At 31.8% G+C, this 19,731-nt stretch overlaps 1 protein-coding gene across 3 annotated transcripts in view; it reads right to left on the reverse strand.

Moving 5' to 3' along the window:
* The window catches only part of LOC136989935 (uncharacterized), a 95,643-nt gene that overhangs the window by 30,136 nt on the left and 45,776 nt on the right, over nucleotides 1-19,731 (reverse strand). For all 3 annotated transcript variants that reach the window (XM_067288253.1, XM_067288245.1, XM_067288258.1), the window contains exons 5-10: nucleotides 13,948-13,996; nucleotides 11,632-11,718; nucleotides 3,183-3,205; nucleotides 1,029-1,112; nucleotides 902-949; nucleotides 799-836 (exon numbers count right to left, since the gene is read on the reverse strand). In XM_067288253.1, coding sequence (XP_067144354.1) covers nucleotides 799-836; nucleotides 902-949; nucleotides 1,029-1,112; nucleotides 3,183-3,205; nucleotides 11,632-11,718; nucleotides 13,948-13,990 — 323 coding nt within the window. In that variant the 5' untranslated portion in view covers nucleotides 13,991-13,996. The remainder of the gene's footprint in view (nucleotides 1-798; nucleotides 837-901; nucleotides 950-1,028; nucleotides 1,113-3,182; nucleotides 3,206-11,631; nucleotides 11,719-13,947; nucleotides 13,997-19,731) is intronic.

The raw sequence follows: 19,731 nt of genomic DNA on the forward strand, positions 1-19,731 counted from the left end.
AAAATCCTAAAAAAGTTAACTTGTTTACAGGAATATCTGGACAAGATGACAAAGATCTCAAACTGGTACAATTGTTAGAAATTTATTCAATAATTCTATCTTGCTAATAACTTTTGATGGCTTTCCTATTGTTTTTTTTGTGCTAAATTTATCACTTTTTAACACAGAATTTTCAGCTACAATTGTAGATCTTTCCAAATGTTTGGAATCTCTCTATTTCCAGCATTCATAATGCTTATTTGCCCTTTTTCAAAAATGATCATCCTCTAGGTATAAGAACAGATTTCATCATAACAAAAATACACAAAGTAATTGTTCATTGATCCTATGCAAATATTCATTCATCTCAATGAGTAATTTATTTATTTGGACTGAAATTATAACCATTGTCTTTATATTTTTGGAGCAAAAAAACCACTTAATAAATATTTTTTCTTTTTATTACAGGAACTTATCTTATTGGATATCTCTATTCTCATTTTTTTATAGAGCCTATGAAATAAAAAATGTAGACTCATTTTATTGATCAAATATACAATTTTTATATATTTTCTAATTAAAATTATATCTTTATAATTATGGGATACACTTTATTCTTCAATTTGTCATTGCATTGTGTTTTATTATTCTAAAATCAACTGATGAAGAATGGCAATGGTTCAAAACAGTTTTGATAAAATAAAAACTACAAAGTTCTATATTTAACCTTGTTTCTTATGGTTTAAGATATATCATTATGTAAATTATAAAAAATTTGATTAATTACTTAAACAAAATAAATAAATAAACTTTTGTTACCTTTTTTCTTCTTCACATTTTGCATCTTCGGTAATATTCTAAAAGAAATTAATAAATTAAGAAAATTGAAAAGTTGCAATAAATGCTTTTGATTCTTTCTTACAATTTCCCCATTTCTTTCTTTTTGTAATTTCTTTTTCTCTTTTCTTTTCTGAAAAAGAAAATTAAATTGTTATTATTTAAATTATAATATATATTATTTTAATACTTTAATCTGTTAAATTTCATACTTTTTTCTTAGCTCTTCTTTTTTCTGCTCTCTTCTTTTCTCTTTCTTCTTCGGCAATTAAAGCATCTGCATTCTGTTTGGCTTCCTACGAAAGTAATCTCTGTTAATTAGACTTAAAACTTTGATAGCTGAATTTAAAAAAGAATAAAATCTAACTCAAAACATTATCATAATCATAGCATTTTTGCAGCCTTAGAATGATGTAAATAATCTTTTTAAAGAATGTTGAGTAAAATTGCAGCTCTGAATAAGCCAGCTGGGTTGGTTTGATTTGGTTTATTGATTACAGTTATGTGACTTGAGGGTGATCTGCCAAGAAAAATGCCTCCCAAGAGGACTTTTTATGGAAAACTGTCCCCTGTTTAGGTGTTACAAACATAAAGAAAACCCAGATAACTCTACATGACCAACTCATTGGTGAGGTGCAAATCTACTACCAGTGTTCAGTGATTTTATCCACTCAGCCACTGGTGGGCTATGACATAGTTGGGACCTTATCAGAGCTGTAGACTATGCCCATGGAAGCAAAAATAGTCAAAGAAATCAACAGTCTATGTGTGACTTTTCAAAGAGATACCCTCCCAAAATCAGCCTATCTGGAATTTTGAAGACTATAAACAAATTGAGTAAAATTTAAAAATAAAAAATCTGGAATTATTTCTCAAAACAATGTTAAAAATCAACTGTTTTCCACTTTACTACAGATGGCTAAAAGCTCATAAAGCACAAGAAACACCATTTTACTGACTACTTCTGGTGTGTGATTGGACTCGCGTTGTGCACCCGGTAAGTCTATCACATGTTTACAGGCTGATTTGAGAGGCTATATCTTGTGAAATCCATTATTCTTGTTCTTAAATTAACAGAATAATTCTTGACAATTATCAAGCATTTTAATTTAAATGTTTTGCAAATATCAAAAAATAATCTTTTCTTCTTTTCAAAAAAATGTTTATTAATTTTTAGTCTAATGTTTTAGACTAAAAATTAATAAACATTTTTTCTGGAAAGAAAAAAAAAAGATTATTTTTTTATATTTGCAAAAGGTTGCAGGTCTGTTTTTCATTTTCTGGTCTAAATATTATGATTGTAGAAACACAATCAGTGCAATTTAAAGAATAAAACAGATATCATCTCTTGCAATGTTGTTATTTTCTAATTCTAATAGTGTTTTAAATTATTTATGATGAGTAATCAAGAAATTTAAAAAAACTTGGCACCATAGCAAATTAATTGATATGTAAAACACTACCACATTTAGATAACAAAAATTATTTAATATAAAATATTTTCAGCCTAATTTAGGCCATCCCCAGCATGAAACACATAAATGAAATAGAATATCTTTTACAATTTAAACTTGAAATTTTAAAATATTACAAATTGTAACAGTCAAATAAATTTAAGATTGTTTTTAAACAGATAACAAGAATAATAAAATTTTAAAATTTTATTAACCAAATCTAGTTCAAATGTTTCTCTTTATTATTATTATACAAACAGCTGCTCACCTGGCAAAATGTATTCTATTACACTTATGTGTTTCATGCTGCAGATGGCCTAAATTAGGTTGCAAACATAAGTTAAATAATTAACCAAAATTATTTAACTTATGTTTGCATGTTATGAATTTAGCAGTGTTTTGTGAATAAGTGATCAAAATTTCTTTGTAGAAATGAAAAGAATTCTAATATTTCTTGAAGTGGTGTTTTTATTATAATTAATATTACAATCCTAATTGTATTCAAGTTTATTTATTTAAAATCTTTCAACAAAGTGGGAATCTCTCATTTTTAAAAAGCAAACATATAATCCTTGCTCAAGTAATCCAGCTATAAAAACATGCATTTCAAATGTTCCTCCAAGATTCTTAGAACATTCCTATTCAATTTCCCTGGTGTGTTAAAATTTTTTAATGTAATAAATTAAACATTCACATTTAAAATCATAATGTCCACATGTTAATGAAAGATTCATGCTTGTAGCTTGTATACCTTTGTACATTTATATGAGAATCACATACGCTTCTTGATTCTATAGTTAATTATTAAATATGGTGCTGACATCTGTACCTCCATTTAAGAATAGAGAATTTAATATTAAGCTAATACTTATTAAAATCATAGATAAATTTTTTTAATTAACAGCATCTCACCTCAACAGTAAGAACTGGAAAAACTGAAAATAAAAATATTATTATTAAATATTATGATAATTATAAAAGCTCATATCTACTTCTAAAATGATTAAATACAACTTATATTTTTATATTTTATATGTAAAGACTGTCCCAAACAAGTATGTACATTACAAGAATAAGGAATATAAATACTGTAAAATAATATTTCTTAAATGACTGAATAATATATCTATTAAACTCCCAATATTCTAATCTAAATTAATATACATTCAGAATTTTATCATAAATATATTTAATAGTCTAATATTGCACTAATTCTACTTATTTTGTTAAATTAGAACAGACAATTACCAAAAATTTATAAATATTTTGTCAATTAATCATTTTCCATAGCATCCTATTACTCAAATCAATTTAAAGTTAGATTACTTTACATAATTAAAATATTAAATATTTAATTTTCAAATGATATTCAATGATTCAACCTTAAAATGTACATTTATGCTTATAACAAAAAAAATAATTTAATGACAAATAAATTAAAATATAAATTATTTTTAATGTTTAATTCTGAATTATTATCTATAAACTATTGAATTGAGTATATTATGAAAAATTAACAAACTAAAATCATTTAGATAATGAAAATAGTTATCTTAATTTAATGGCAATGCCTGTTATTTATATTTTCAAGTGGTTTTTCAAAATTTAATAAGTTTTTTAAGTAAATGCAATTTAACTTTTGTATTAAAAATAAATTATTAACCAATATATTTTCTGATATTTAAAGCATTAAAATTTAGTTTTGTTTTTTAGGCAAATTGTTGGAATAAAGAAAGTAAATGAGTGATAAAAATCACACATTAAAATAATTTCAGAATTATTTAAATTTTGTAATTTTTATATAACCTTTAACATAAGAAGTTTTTAATTTCCTGTATTATTGACACCAATGTGAATTTCTAACAAATATACATACATATCTTCATGCTCATAATTCAAAAAAGGTGAGCAGAAGGCAAAAGGAGACTACAAGTCACCCATCAGCAACTTTCTCCAAACTTTCCTGTTCAGACACACTCATGCATCTTCTAACACACTTCACTTCCTCACATCTCTTTCTGATTCAACACTTTACGTTCTTTCAAATACTCATCCACTCGTTCCAACCAAGACTTTCTTGGCCTTCTCTTTCCATGCTTCTCATCCATCTTTTCACTGTATATTCTCTTCAACAGTTATCCTCCTTTCATTCTCTTTATGTGACCAAACCATCATAGAGCAAATTTATTCACCTTTAGAACCACTCTCTCTTTCACTTCGCATTCCTCCACCACTTGTTTATTTCTAACATATTCTATTCTTGTTATGTCACACACTCCTCTCAAATACTCTAATATGATTCCTGTCACTCTTCCATCATATCCAAGTTTTGCTACCATACATGGGTGTAGGAACCCCAACACTCCCATACACAAACATTCATTCCTTTTTGGACATCATTTTATCCCTCATAAATTTATTCATTACACCCACTATCTGTGCTCCTGCATTCACTCTTCTGATGATTTCACCATCTATTCATCTATCATGCTTCCCATACAAACTCATTTGTTCCAGTTGTTCACCACTCTGCTCAATCATGCAATCTGTTTGTTCAGCTTTGCATTCAAACAAATCACCTTAGTTTTATTCACATTCACTCACAGTATATATTCCTCATATGCCTCTTCAAGATTAGAACAAGTATCTAAAGCTCTTCCATGCTCTGCTAATAGCAGTATCATCTGAATACAACAAATAACACACTCATTCATTCCACACTCAGACACTCTAGATCTCCTCATGCATGCATCCATGAAAACATTAAATAACTACAGGGACATAACATACCTTTGTCTTACACCCTCCTCAAATGTGAACAACTTAGATACTATGCCATCCACAAATGCTCTGCTGTTTTCACATATTGCTCTCACATCTCTAACAAGGGAACTATCGGCGTGTCTTCTAATAAATTTTAATAAAATTTAGTTAATAATTACGTTAAAAGTATACAAACTCTATGACAAATTTGTAGTATTCACTAAAAGTGTTAATCAGAGTTATTAGCGATCAAATGTCGTACTATTTTATAGTACTTTAACACAAATATGCAAAGTTTTAGAAGTGAAAGGGTCGCGGAGGAAGACGGCGATATTACATTTAGAATAAATTCTAGAATTTTCGAAAATGAGAGAATTAAATGTAAATATTCAAAACATTATAGCAGAATTTAAACATTTATGTGTTAATGTTTGGCCTACAGTAAAGGTTTGTAGGCCTAATATTTCAGATGTTGATAAACAGGTAGCCAAACTGCTTTTTAATGCATTTAGTGATATTTTAAGTAGTTATGTAAGTAGAGATGACGAAGAGTTTTGTCAGATGGAAAATAATAATTTGATTATAGATAGGCCTATTTCAGATAATAAAATAACACATCTGCTTCAAGAGAAAGAAATTGATAACGCAGACACTGACTGTGAATCAGGATATTCAGATGATGATGAAAAATCTGATAAGAATACAATTTCAACAAAACGAAAAGAAGAACTTCTTAACTTGCATAGGAAACACCCAAAATGGAAATTACACACATTACAGCGGAAAGGAGCTAAAGAATTAAAATGTTTTAGTGATTTATATAAATGGGAAAAACAATTTAAATCTCGAAAGCATAGAATTGAAACAATAAAAATCATTAAAGAACATACTAAACAAATGTTTGACGAAGCTCGAGGCAGCTATAAAATTGTTAAAGGAAATCAATTAAAAATATGGGCATTACAGAAATTTCTTCAACTGAATAGTTCAATTAAGTTTACAGCTAGTGATTCTTGGGTTGCAAAATTTAAAAAAGAATATAGATTAGTATCTCGAAAGATTACAAAACTTGTAAATAAAACAGAAATAGTGAACGAATAGGACATTTTAGTAAAAGCTGCACAATTTCAAGCAACAGTAAAAAATTTATTGCCATCTTATTCACGTAACTTCATATTCAATACGGATCAGTGTGGTTTTTCATACAAATTGATTTCACCAAGAACACTTTCATATAAAGGAGGAAAAAATACTATTGGATTTGCACATTCTCCAAGTAATAAAGTTACGCATTCCTACACTGTTCAATATTAATCAATGCTAACAGACAAGTTGTAGGTAATGTATTTATTTGCTTACAAGAGGCTCATGGAACCTTTGGACCTAGAGTTCAAACATAGCTGTTCAATGCTCCAAATGTAACTGTTACAGCTAGCTCATCTGGCAAATTATCTACAGCAATTATTACAAACTATGTAAAAGACATATTATCTCCAAATATAACAGAAAACTCTTTATTAATAATTGACTCGTGGAGTGGACAAACAAATATTAATATTTATAATACAGTATTTCAAACATCTAAAAATCAAAATTCATGTGAAATATTAATTATTCCACCAAAGTGTACGTCTATATGCCAACCTTTAGATGTCGGATTTCATAGACAATTAAAACTTTTAGCTAAAGAAATTTTAAATGCTATACAATTATTCTAGAATGATTCTTCAATGAAATTGTTTTGGACAATTAGAAATGGCATTACAAAATTACATTCGATTCTTCATCATCAATTATCTGTGCCAACATTTAATAATTTGATTAAATATGCATGGTTTGTTTCTGGACTCATAAATGAAAAGTGTTAATTCTTAAATGTAAAACAAGTTTGTTTTCTTTTTTAAACACTCACAGTTTAAATTGTGTCGAGAGTAATTGCCAAATCTTCAATTTGTTAAATGTGCATGATGCCAACAGGTTCTTTATTTTGCTTTGTTGAAAAATATCATGTAAATAGTTCCCATCTAATAATTTGTGAATATAACTTTTAAATATATCTATTAAAATGTATTTATTTTTACATTTCGATTGTTTTCTTTATATTTATTCTATCGTTACTTTTATATTAAATTTCATTGTTAAAGTAGTATATATATAATCTTTTATAACATTATAACATTTATTTGAGTTTATTCCTTATTCTACTCTGTAAATGTAATACAATGATACCTCGGTTTTCGTAGTGTTTAATACTAAAAAAAAAAAAAAAAGAATATAAAATGAGTATAAAAAACTAATACGATGGTCTCTGAAACAGAATCACCATCTAACTGTTTTTGATTGATCAAAATTAATAATAACTGTTTGCAGTCTCTGTTTTGTTAGCACATTTATGCCTTTCGCTACATTAGCCAGCCTCCTTTTTGCTTCCTTTTTTGCCACAATGAAACTTATCATGGATGGCAACTTCCCGTAGAGTACATGTGATCGATCTCAGCAATCTTAGTGCCACTCTCGCATTTTTTAATGATTTCCTTCAACTCGATCATGCTCTTGGCCTTCTTTGAAGGGCTACTGGCTCTGGAAACTTTCTTTGGTCCCATGATGGAATTAAAAGGAAGGGAAGCAGTGGAATTGTTTGGTTAGACGTGCAGAGTAATGCTCATACAGCAAGAAACAACGCCATGATGACTTGTGAGCAGAAAAACGCATGGGTCACTCTTTGTTTTGCAAAATTAGCAACGAGATCATGTAGCACACTGACGAAATCTGAGGCAAATTTTTTGCAAAAAAATCAACGAAAATCAATGTATTACTGTATCTTCCTCTGCAACCCTTTCACTAGTAAAAATTTGCATATTTGTGTTAAACTACTATAAAATAGTACGACACTTGATTGCTATTAATCCCGATTAACACTTTTAGTAAACATTACAAATTTAATATAGTGTTTGTATACTTTTAACGTAATTAAACTAAATTTTATTAATTCTTCTCCCATTTTTGAAAATTCCAGAATTTGTTCTAAATGTAATATCGCCGTCTTCCTCCGCGACCCGTTCACTTCTAAAACTTTGCATATTTGTGTTAAAGTACTATAAAATAGTATGACATTTGATTGCTAATAACTCTGATTAACACTTTTAGTGAATACTACAAATTTGTCATAGAGTTTGTATACTTTTAACGTAATTATTAACTAAATTTTATTAAAATTTATTAGAAGACACTCCAACAGTTCCCTTGTAAGTAGTTTATCTCTCACTCCATAATCACAATATTTGCCACAGTTTCTCCCTATTTATCATAAGATTTCTATAGATCAACAAACACTGCAAACATTTTTTACCCATATTCAAACATTTTTCCACAATCACTAACAATGTGAAGATCTGGTCCATGTACCTCTTTCCTTTTATAAATTCACATTGCACTTTCCATATCTGCTTTGTAATCAGCTTCTCAACTCTATCAACCAACATCCATGAAAAAACTTTTCCAGGTATACTCAGCAAGCTTATGCCATGGAAGTTCTTGCTTTCTATCCTTTTACCCTTTCCCTTGCATATCAGAACAATCACAGCATTTTTCCAATCATACAAACTATATGCTTATCCTGACATAATTTTCAGAGTTGGAAGAGCCATTCTTCCACATTTTTTCCCTCTACATTTTAATATTTCTGCAGTCACACAATCCAGATCAGGAGATTTACCATTTTGCATCCAAATCTCACTGAAAAGAATAGAGCCATATCCATCACTATCTTCATTTATCTCTGCAACTGTTCCTCCACTGCCTTTCAGCAGGCTCTCAAATATTCATGCCACCTATTACACATCTCACATTCATCCACAGCAGATCACAATTTGCACTTTGTACACAGGTTATAAGTGGCAACAGAAAGAAAAGTGTAAACTTCATTTGTTTCCAGAACAGTTTTCTATTCTGTTCAAATGTCCCTTGTTCACATTCAGTCCAATCTTAATTCATTCTGTCCTTACTTTCCTTAATCACTCACATAGCTTCTCATTTCTTCGCTCTGTACTCATTCTCACTAATATGCCATTCAGTATGCAGCCTTCTCTCTTTCACTGCTTCCTCAACTCTGTCATTCTACCACATAGTCCCTCTCTCATGGCCCACTCTTGTTTCACTACATACTTTTTGCTGCTTTTACCACACAAGATTGGAAATCCTTCCAAATAGTTCCAATTTCTTCCTCCTTCACATCACTTAACTCTTCATTCACTTTCCCTAGTTTTAACTGAACATAATCCATTGGGGGCATAAACAATGATGACACTCACTTTGCATCTTTACTTTGAAGTGTATCCACATTAGTCTTTCATTCACTTGCTTATACTTCTGCATGTGTGCATTAACTAAAACACCTACTCCTGTATTTGCTTATTCTTTTGTACATCAGACCAAATCAACACATTCTCATTCACGTCCATACATTCCTTGCCTTTCACTCTTGTCTTACTCATGCAAAGAACATCTAACTTATTTTCAGCCATTTCCCTTATTAACTCATTCATTTTATTTCTTGCTCCTCTTACATTCTACACACCAAATCAACATTCACACTTCCACTTTTTTTTCTCATTAGCTTATTCCAGTCCTGTCACTTCATGATTGTTGGGGAAAACTCTTGAGGTCAGGAGCCCCACTATTCCCAGATCCTACCTTTCTTTCCTCTTGTCTTCTTTTAAGAGGAAAAAGTTTTTATATGGGAATGTTGGCTAAATAAACAAACCCCCAACCTGGAGGACTAACAATCCCACCTTAGTTTGGCCCTTATCCTCTGATCTGTTCAGCATGGATAGTTAGTAGCAATACTACCACTGACATAGCTTACAAGGTCTAGAGGCACAGAAACCTGCTCACCACATCAAATTGGGGATCACGGAGCAGGTCTGACAATATATCAATGGAAATTACTGAGATATAAACAAACGACTATCAGGAAATTTGTTTAGATCTGTACAAAAATATGTACACCTGTACTTTTATGAATATGCATAAAAAAGTACCAATTATTGATAAAAATAAATACTTCATAATTATCAAGGAATATTTTCTGAATTGAATGTATCATTTCAGATTTAAATACAGATATTTGGAAATTACACATACTAACGTGTATAATTTTTGTTGTTGTCTTCTGTGTAATGTTGATATAAATAACTGACTTTTTAAATAACCTATAAAAAATTTGTTTGATTACTATTTGGATTTTAATATTTGCTTACTATTATACTAGAAAATTTAAATAAAATAATAAGGGAAACAGTTTGCTCTTAAGACTGGAATCCATCAGCATTTTTGAATTGGTTACTTACTACATGCATTCTGAATACAGTCGACTCCGCATAAGTCGACACCTCAGGGGAAGTGGAAATGTGTTGAGTTATCCAATGTGACGACTAAAGCGAAGTTGGAAAAAAAACCACAAAACTACAATTAATAAAATGCAGTAGTGTGTTATACAGTAGTATAGGCTTATAATACATTGTGTCCTCCATTTACAATTACTCTGTAGATGAAAAACTGAAAAATTTGTTTAGTGTTGTTTGTTTTGAGCACTTAACTGTCTCGACTTTCTTTTTCAACGATCACAAATGCCTTAAAAACATCATCTTCGCAATTGTCAATTGTTGGTGAGTAACGTCTAAGGATTCTTAATGCCTCTGGCATGAGAAAATGCAAAATTGGACTCTGGTGTGACGTTGATGTAGATTGTATATTTTCTTTTTGTTTATCTGTTATTATTTTATACATAAAAATACATTAAATGTTAAGGCATTTTTATTAATATGTATATATATTAATAATATTAATGTATTATTATATTATTAAATATATTAATTATATAGTAATAAATAAATCGACTGCCCCTCCTGAAAAAAAATGAGTTGCACCACACGTGCGGAGTGAATTCATTTTTTCAGGAGGGGTGACGACTTATCGGAGTGTGGGACAGCAAAAGTATGTCGACTTATCCAGTGGTGATGAGTTAAACGGTGTCAAGTAAACCGGAGTTTTTTAACATTAATGCCTATGTAAGTCGGCTGGGACCACAGAAAGTTGACCACTTAACTGATGGTGTCGAATTATCCGGGTGTCGACTTATGCGGATTCGACAGTAATCCATTAGGAAATTTAAACACTTATTCTATTAGGGTAAAAAAATTAAATTATGTTATTTATAATTTAAATACATTATATTTCTATTGATCAATGTAAATGAAAAGTCAATTTAATCATCTGATTTTCTTAATAAAAAATTTTGTTTATTTAAGTTATTCAAAATTGTGAATACTTCATAACATTTGAATTTTATATTTAAATTTCTTTCATATTATTACTTTGATTATATCAAAAAGAATTTGTTACTTTTCTCCAATATTTTTTCACCTAAATCAGTGGAGTTCAATGTTTAATTCCTAAACAGAATATTGAAATATTTTAAAAAAATACTTTAAACCAAGTAATTAAAATAGTTTTTAAAAAATTTTATTGAAAAAAATTTTAAAATAAATATATACATTATGAGAAAGTTTTTTGTTTTTAATCAATAAAAAGTACTCACCATTTCTAGTTTTATAACTTAAATCTGTTGCATCACTTTCATTACCAGAATCATTATCATCCCAATCATCAGTTTCATCATTTGAATCTAAATTTTAAATAACTTGTCTTTTTAATTTCATTTACAAAATGTATTATTATTAAGTAAATCAATATATATATATATATATATATATACTAGCTGACCCGGCAAACGTTGTTTTGCCATATAAATTATTTCTAGGTAATTTCTAGCTGACCCGGCCATGCGTTGTTGTGGCTCAAAATGTATCTATTATAAATGTATAACACTTCCCCCGTGAGGGGAATTTCAAAAAATCCCTTCTTAGTGTACATTCTCTTGACGTACCCTATTAAAATGCAATCAAAAACGCATCTAAAATAGTATAATAAAAGCCGAGTTCTTCACAGTAAGCCTTAATCCCGTCACTTTTCCCGCTGGGGAATATCGAAAAATCCCTTTTTAGTGTATATTCTGTTGACGTAACCTATTAAAACGCAATTAAAAATGCAAAAAACCACATGTAAAATAGTATAATAGAAGCCGAGTTCTTCACGGTAATCCCGTCCATCTCCCCCCACTGGGGGGAATTTCGACATGTATATTATATAAAAGCACGTGCGTATTCGAATGCAACGTTGTGTCAAAATTTCAAAGGAATCGGTAGGAACAAACGAACGTTATATTTTATTTATATAGATAGATAGAAAATGATCTGCTTCAGTCCATTCTCACAGAAAAACAAACTTAGGTCGTCGGAAGTTAGCGCCATCTGTTGGACATAAAAGTCTTAATCCATATATAAATATATTTTTGAAAGGGGGAAATAGTGTAGGGGTATGAAAAATAGATAGCCAATTCTCAGACCTACTGAGTATGCATATCAAATTTGGTAAAAATCGGTAAAGCCGTTTCGGAGGAGTAAGGTAACTAACATTGTGACACGAGAATTTTATATATAAGATATATTATACATTCTCCCATTATATGTTTAGTAAAAGATCCCTGTATATCTATCTTCCATGATATACTTCCATGTGGTCATATTTTTATGCAACAGATAGCACTTCCATGTGGTGAGGAAGGATTTCTGCATCCTTGACATTAACTACATGTTTATAAAGACTTTCCTTAAAAAGCCTAAAGGCTCATTGCATCAGCTATATTCACTTTTTATCTAATTTCCTGCAATATACAGGCTCTCTCTTCCTAGACCACTACTTTCCTCTGCTAATGCACTTTTTGGATTTATAAATATCTATACAAACAATGTAATTAATATCAAGAATGATAAAACCTTCCTAGCCCATGAAAATGGTATCTATAGCTTGAAAATACAAGCATATAATAAGTACAAAGTGTACAGTGGAAGTTGTACAAGAACCCTTTACTAAATTTATTATGGGATGTCTCCATTCATTTGGTTATTGTCACACTGTGTTTTTCTTATATATAAGTGAATTTTACCATATTTTCACAGATTGTCTGCATGTCAGTCTTTCTGGGAAAACCATGAAATCAGATATTTCCATATAGTAAAAACCAGTATGCTGGTAACCCCTAGGTTTCCAGCATATTGGTCTCTTCCAGTTATATGCGGCATACCGGTCAATCCATGAAAATACGATATCACATAATGTGATAATGTCATAACATTTAACTGTTCTCAACCATTGGTGAATTTCAAATTATTGGAATTTTGTTGATGTGTTCAAATTTAGATTTTGCTGTTGAAAATGAGCTAACTAGCTTGAACATATGAAAGTAATTTTGAATTTTTCTGTGCTCTAAACAGTAGTGTGAAATTATTTATTTGAAAAACTACCATATTTTACAGCATATAAGATGCACTTCATTTTGACACAGAATATTTAGGAAAAAGTATTTAGTGTATTTAAACTGTCCTGTGCCATTGAAGATTAGTCCAAATTTTTTTACTGTATTACAGTTAAAATATGTTTAATTAAACAAAAACATTAGTGATTTAGATAAGCCCAAAATGCATATGAAACAATAAAAGAAGTATCTAACCTGAAAGCTGTGTGGATACCGAAATTAATTTTTTATTTGGATTAAAGAGACATATATTTACAGAATCCAAAAACATTTTCATTTAAGAGTTGGGCTGGGGAGAGATTAGTTAACTGTAGCCTACTGAAGACAGTTTGGAAAATTCTTTAGCCTGTGAGAGATTGCATCTCTACATATAAGATGTAGGATGATTTTTTTAGCCTTCTTTTTGGACAAAAGTTGTATCTTGTATGGCTTAAAATACGATAAATTATAAATTAAAAAATAAAATTAAAATATTCATACCATTTTCTTCTCCAAAAAAAACTTGCTGAAATAATGACAGCATATTTTCCTGAAAGAAATTTAAATTGTTAGTTTTATCCTTCAATTTAATGAAATGATAATTATAATCTTATAATAAATAAACTGTATTGAAAAGTCTAACAATTTAAAAGCATCATTTATTAAGTGTAAAACATTTTATTACTTACTTACATATTCACATTCTATAATAATTACCAATATGTAAAACTGGATTTAATTAATTAGTTGTCTACAAAATGCTTCTACTATATCACCATTAAAAATTCACTTAGTAAGCAGTAAAACTGTTAAAAAATATAATTATGACAATTATGGTGAATTGTATTTCTTTACATCATTTTATTTAGTTGAATCTCTAGATTTTTTAATTGTTTCAGAAAGCTGTAAGTTTTTGGTGTTATTTTCTAAAGTTTAGTATGTACATATATATATATATTAGTGAATAAACTTTAATTTCAGTGTAACTTTATCATCAGTTATTGGTTATGACAGACCATTCAGAGTAAGAATCTCTGAACATTATTCTAATTTGTGTTGAAAGATAAAAATAATATGTTAGAATAAATTGATATGAAGTGTCTAATTTTTAATTTCTTAGCTTTAAATTCTCAAAATAAGTCTATAAGTCTACAATAATTAAGAGTTAAGTATTGACTTTAACAACTCCATTATCATTAAAACTATATGGGAAATAAATCACTTTACACATCTAAAAACTTAAATTAAACAAGTTTTAATTAGAATAAACATTTTTGGAAATTCAACGTTCCATCCTGAGATCCACTACAAATAAAAACTATTTAAAGTGAATATCGAATAGTGATGGTGATAGTAGTGGTAGGAATAAAACCCATTTATTTTTTATTTTATACTAGCTTTTGCCCGCGGCTTCGCTCGCGTTAAGAAGTATTATTATTAATTAGGTATAGTTTTTGCGGCTTTACTTTTGTTTAGCATGTGTAAAAAATTAGGGCCTACAAAACTTCTTTGTACACAATATTCTTAACTAATCTGTCATTAGGCGCTAAAACTATCAAGCTATTGGGTGAACTCACTCGTGAGCAAGCAACATAAAACTGTCCATGAGAGAAGCAATGTTCTCTCAAGTCAATACCCGCAAATTTGAGAGTTTGCCCCTGAGACTTGTTTATTGTCATGGCAAAGCAGACTTTTAGGGGAAACTGTAATCGTTTAAATTCGAACGGGATATCATTAGGTATTAATGGGATTCGTGGTATAAATACAGTTTCCCCTTTCGCACACCCAGTTAATATAGTGGCTTCCACTATATTGCGATGTAACGCTTTCACTTGCAGTCTCGTACCGTTACAAAGTTTTGGTGGTTTTAAATTTCGCAACAACATAATTGGAGTGCCCACACGCAGAATAAGCTTATGATAAGGCAAACCTGGCGGTTTCAATGAATTTAAAAATTCTACAGGGTAATTAGTAGCGTCATCTGTATTAACCACAGTATCAATCGAAGTATAGACCTTTTCTTCGCCCTCAAACGACATGAGCAGGATATCGTTGATAGCTGCTGCTTGATCGTTCTTTGGAGTAAGTATGGCACGCTCACATAACCATTCAATAGGCTTGTCATGTATATGAATAATGTCTGGATAAACTTTAGACAGCAATTCTTGAACCGTAGTAACAACTGTGCACAATTCTTCCGGGATGGTTATCATTCCATCAAACGATGGAAAATCACCATTACCGATTTTAAAAAGGAGATCTGAAAATCTACCAGCAGACTCATCCCCGCCCAAATGTGCTCTCATATTTTTAGAGAGCTTAAGAATATTAACCTGGGGCCACAAATTAGATTTCTTAATGCATGACTTTACTTCGTCAGCTCTGGTTCCTTTTGGCACGACTGGTAGAGTCTGCCGAAAGTCTCCGGCCAGCAAAACTGTTACGCCACCCATTAATTTTGTATTACCCCTTATATCCCTTAGTGATCTGTTTAAGGCTTCAATACCACCTTTATGAGCCATCGTTATTTCGTCCCACACGATTATTTTTGTACTCTTTAAAACTTCAGCAAAATTACTTTGTTTGGAGATGTTGCAAATGGGAGTCTCGGCAGTGATTAAATTGAGTGGTAACTTAAAAGTAGCATGAGCAGTTCGACCACCTTCGAGTAATGTAGCAGCTATGCCGGACGACGCCACAGCCAGGGCAATGCCGTGAGTACTTCTTACTTTCGCCAAAAGTAAATTAATAAGGAAGGTTTTACCAGTTCCACCTGGAGCGTCTAAGAAGAATATTCGACCGTCATTTGCATCTACACTTGTGATAATTTTATTGTAAACTTCCTGTTGCTCGTCATTCAAGGATGCTTCATTTTTTCTTACTGCGTCTTCTAAGGCCACTGTATCGTAACTGGTCTCCTTCACGTACTCTCTATTTTCAAAATGTATTGATGTTATTGGCTGAGGTAATCCATACTCTTTAAGAGGACGGCCGCCTAATGATAATACGGCATCCTCTAATACCGACAGGCATTTGTTAAATATCAGGTCCGATGAGTGCTCTACATCCACGTCACCTTGCCTTTCCAGTTGTTTTTTAAAGTCTTCAGAAAGGTATTCTTTGTATTTTTCCCAAAGACATAAGGGGTCGGAAACCTGGCAGAACAATAAAATGATAGCAAAAAGCTCTCGAATCATATGCGGTGTTTGACAAAGTGCTGCCTCTTCAAGAGCTGAATCCAAATGCCGATCATCTTCGAGTAGACCTAGAGCCTTGCACGCGGATTGGAAAGTGGGATGTAAGTGACCATCTACAGTTTTCAACGCTTCAAATGAAATTGGGCCTCTGATCTCATGTAGAAGCATTCGAAGGTGGTAGCATTCTGTATTGTTTGGATGAACAGTATAAACCCTACCTAGAACGTATTCTTTTTTGACCCCTGACCATCCTTCAACATTCACTCCTCTCTTCCTTCTCTGAAACGATCGCTTGTTCCAAACGTAATACACAGGGACTTCCGAGTATAGCAATGTTTTTGCAAAGTCATCCACGTTACACAGATCGAAAAAGGAGAGGAGTGTAGTTGTAGGAGGACTACTCAATTTGTCGCACAAGTTCTGCTCATTAAAATAAATTCTCTGTCCATTTTGAAAATGGACAGCAAGGTGCACTACAGGTGGAAAACGCTCATGTATTGGGAATTCAAGGATTCGCCAAACTGCTTCAGCTGAACTTATATATCGACCACTTGCGTAGGTTGTAACTTCATCCTTCCCATCCTTCCCGTTTTCTAAAGTAAACGTAGCCTGATCTGACCCTTTATTAACATATTTGCAAACGTATTTGATTGACTTCACTGAATGGCAATACTCTACGTTCACGTGAGCGTTACATGTTCTTAATAGCACTGGATTATAAGGAACCACCCAACGATTATCTATTGTAACACCCTTGATATTGACAGAGAATCCACCGTCATCCAGAGAACGTCTCCTGTACTGCGGATAACCATCATCACCGGTTTGAGTTTCCTTAATAAGAGCCTTAGGATAACGTTTGCTGCACGAATTATCTTTCATGCATGGAGAATTTCGGTTTAAACTTCCACAGGGGCCATGTATCATATTACTTTTAACAATTTCGTAAAGCTCAGGATCACGATCGGGGTTAGGTATTTCAGCACAAATAATATTGTCAATTTGATCCGGAGTGATGCGATGTTGAAGCCATAAAAGTATATGAATATGCGGAAGACCTCGCTTTTGCCATTCCGTCGAATACATATAGCATCTCACTTCACCGAATATTTTTCCTTTTATCAACAAATCCATGACCTTTTTTACCTTTAATCGAAAGACACGCGAAATAATATCGTATCGATCATGAGATTTTTGTCCTGAAAGTAAGTGCTCATTTATGTCACTCCAGCGTGGGTTACATGTAAAAGTAATAAAAAGGTCGGGACGACCGTAATGTCTAACATAGGTCATGGCGTCTTGCGTTTTTTCGTGCATGTATCTTGGTCCACTAGTAAAAGATGATGGAAGTACTACCATTTGTCCCAGCTGATTTGCTTCAGTATCTTGCCGTCCAATTGCATCTTTTAAATGAATATAATTATCTGCGCGCAATTTGGCTTGATTGTTTTTTATGTAGTTTAGTCTTTCAGTTTCTATTTTTGCGTATTCATCTACCAAATATTGACTAAAAAGAGCGCGATATTTAACCAAAAAGTTATCTTCTCCTTTTCTGATCATTATTCTGTATGAATAAAAACTTACAGCAGAGACTGTTTTTTTCAAGGGCAACTTAGTTGTGGGATCGCATTGTGGTATGTTGATTGAATAGCCATCATCCCCCCAGCAAAACATCAACGGGTACTGCAGCGCGTCATAAGCTGGATGTATCTCACTGATACGCTGAAGTGAGTTACTTCGGCTTTCGAGAATAATGTCTCTTCGGTCAAAATGCTGATCTACCAATACAACAGCCACTTCATTTGCCGTTGGTGCATTAAATCTGCCTCTGTGTTCTCTTTGTGGTTTTTTATCTGCATGTATTACGACCTTGAATGACTCTGAAGGCGATATTTTATCAATGGCTGTTTTTAGATCTTTTATGTATGGGTTCACCTCATGTAACATAAGCTGCAATTGTTTGATTAAATTTGGTCTCAAATCAGGAAATTTAGAACATCGAATATTAGCTTCTCTATCATCTTCACCGACGAAATAAATTTGCAGAAACTGTGCATCCTGCCCAGGTTCCGGTAATATACTTCCAATTAAATGATAGACTTGTCCTTGAACTTTAAAAGTTGGTGAAAAACCGCCTTCTTTTATTTGTTTTCCACCAAAGGAAGTCATTTGAAAACAGGCATTATATTTTCGGATATTATCCATGAAGTGTACATGATTTGGGTGTAAATCATTAACCAGACTGTAAAGTGGTTCAGGCAGTTGTTTAAACGGCTCAAGTTGTACTTTACCGGCGCTACAACACATGCCAGGTGTCTCATCTTTCCACTTCAAGGCATTACACCACTGACACTTGTACGTCATAGAACCTAAGACTACACTGCTGTCAGTTCCATAAGCAATATCTGGGTCATACGCCAAACCCGAAAGCAACTTGCTTCTCCATACACACTGAATTGCATTTTCTCTATACCGTGACTGAATCACTCTATGCACATCGGTATTCCTGGCCTGATATAGTGCAGCAGATTGCCTATGTTTTTCAGGGTTTGCAGCCTGGTAGGTGGCGACAGCTTGCCTGTGTTTTTCAGGGTGTGCAGCCTGGTAGGTGGCGACAGCTTGCCTCTGTACATCAGGGTTTTTTTTCTTATATTCAGACACAGCTTTACGGTGGGATTCAGGTAGAGTCTGTCCATATTTTTTTTGTGCCTTTTTTATTTGATTTTTTCGTGTGTAATTAGTAAACCTTGCCCTACGTTTGTTTTTCTTTTTTTCTATTAATGTCACAGACTCAGATTGGGACAATAAACTTCTTATTAATTTTTCATCATAATTTATTGAAGATACAATAGGTGAATGTTCACGCTCTAAAACAGGTACCTCCTGACAACCCTTATCAACTTTAAGTTGCGAAGGTGTATCAATTCCAAAATCATGTTCTTCTACAGCTACCTCCATACGACGCCGAGTAATTTTCTGTGCTGCTATGGGAAGATAGGCATCAAAATGCCCACTGGACAAATCTTGGCTGAATCGTAATCGCCTTACCGGATAGTCGTTAGATCCAGATTCCGTATATATGAGACCG

This window comes from Centruroides vittatus, unplaced genomic scaffold (assembly GCF_030686945.1).
Source record: "Centruroides vittatus isolate TY-2023 unplaced genomic scaffold, ASM3068694v2 contig_1309, whole genome shotgun sequence".
Classification (NCBI taxonomy): domain Eukaryota; kingdom Metazoa; phylum Arthropoda; class Arachnida; order Scorpiones; family Buthidae; genus Centruroides; species Centruroides vittatus.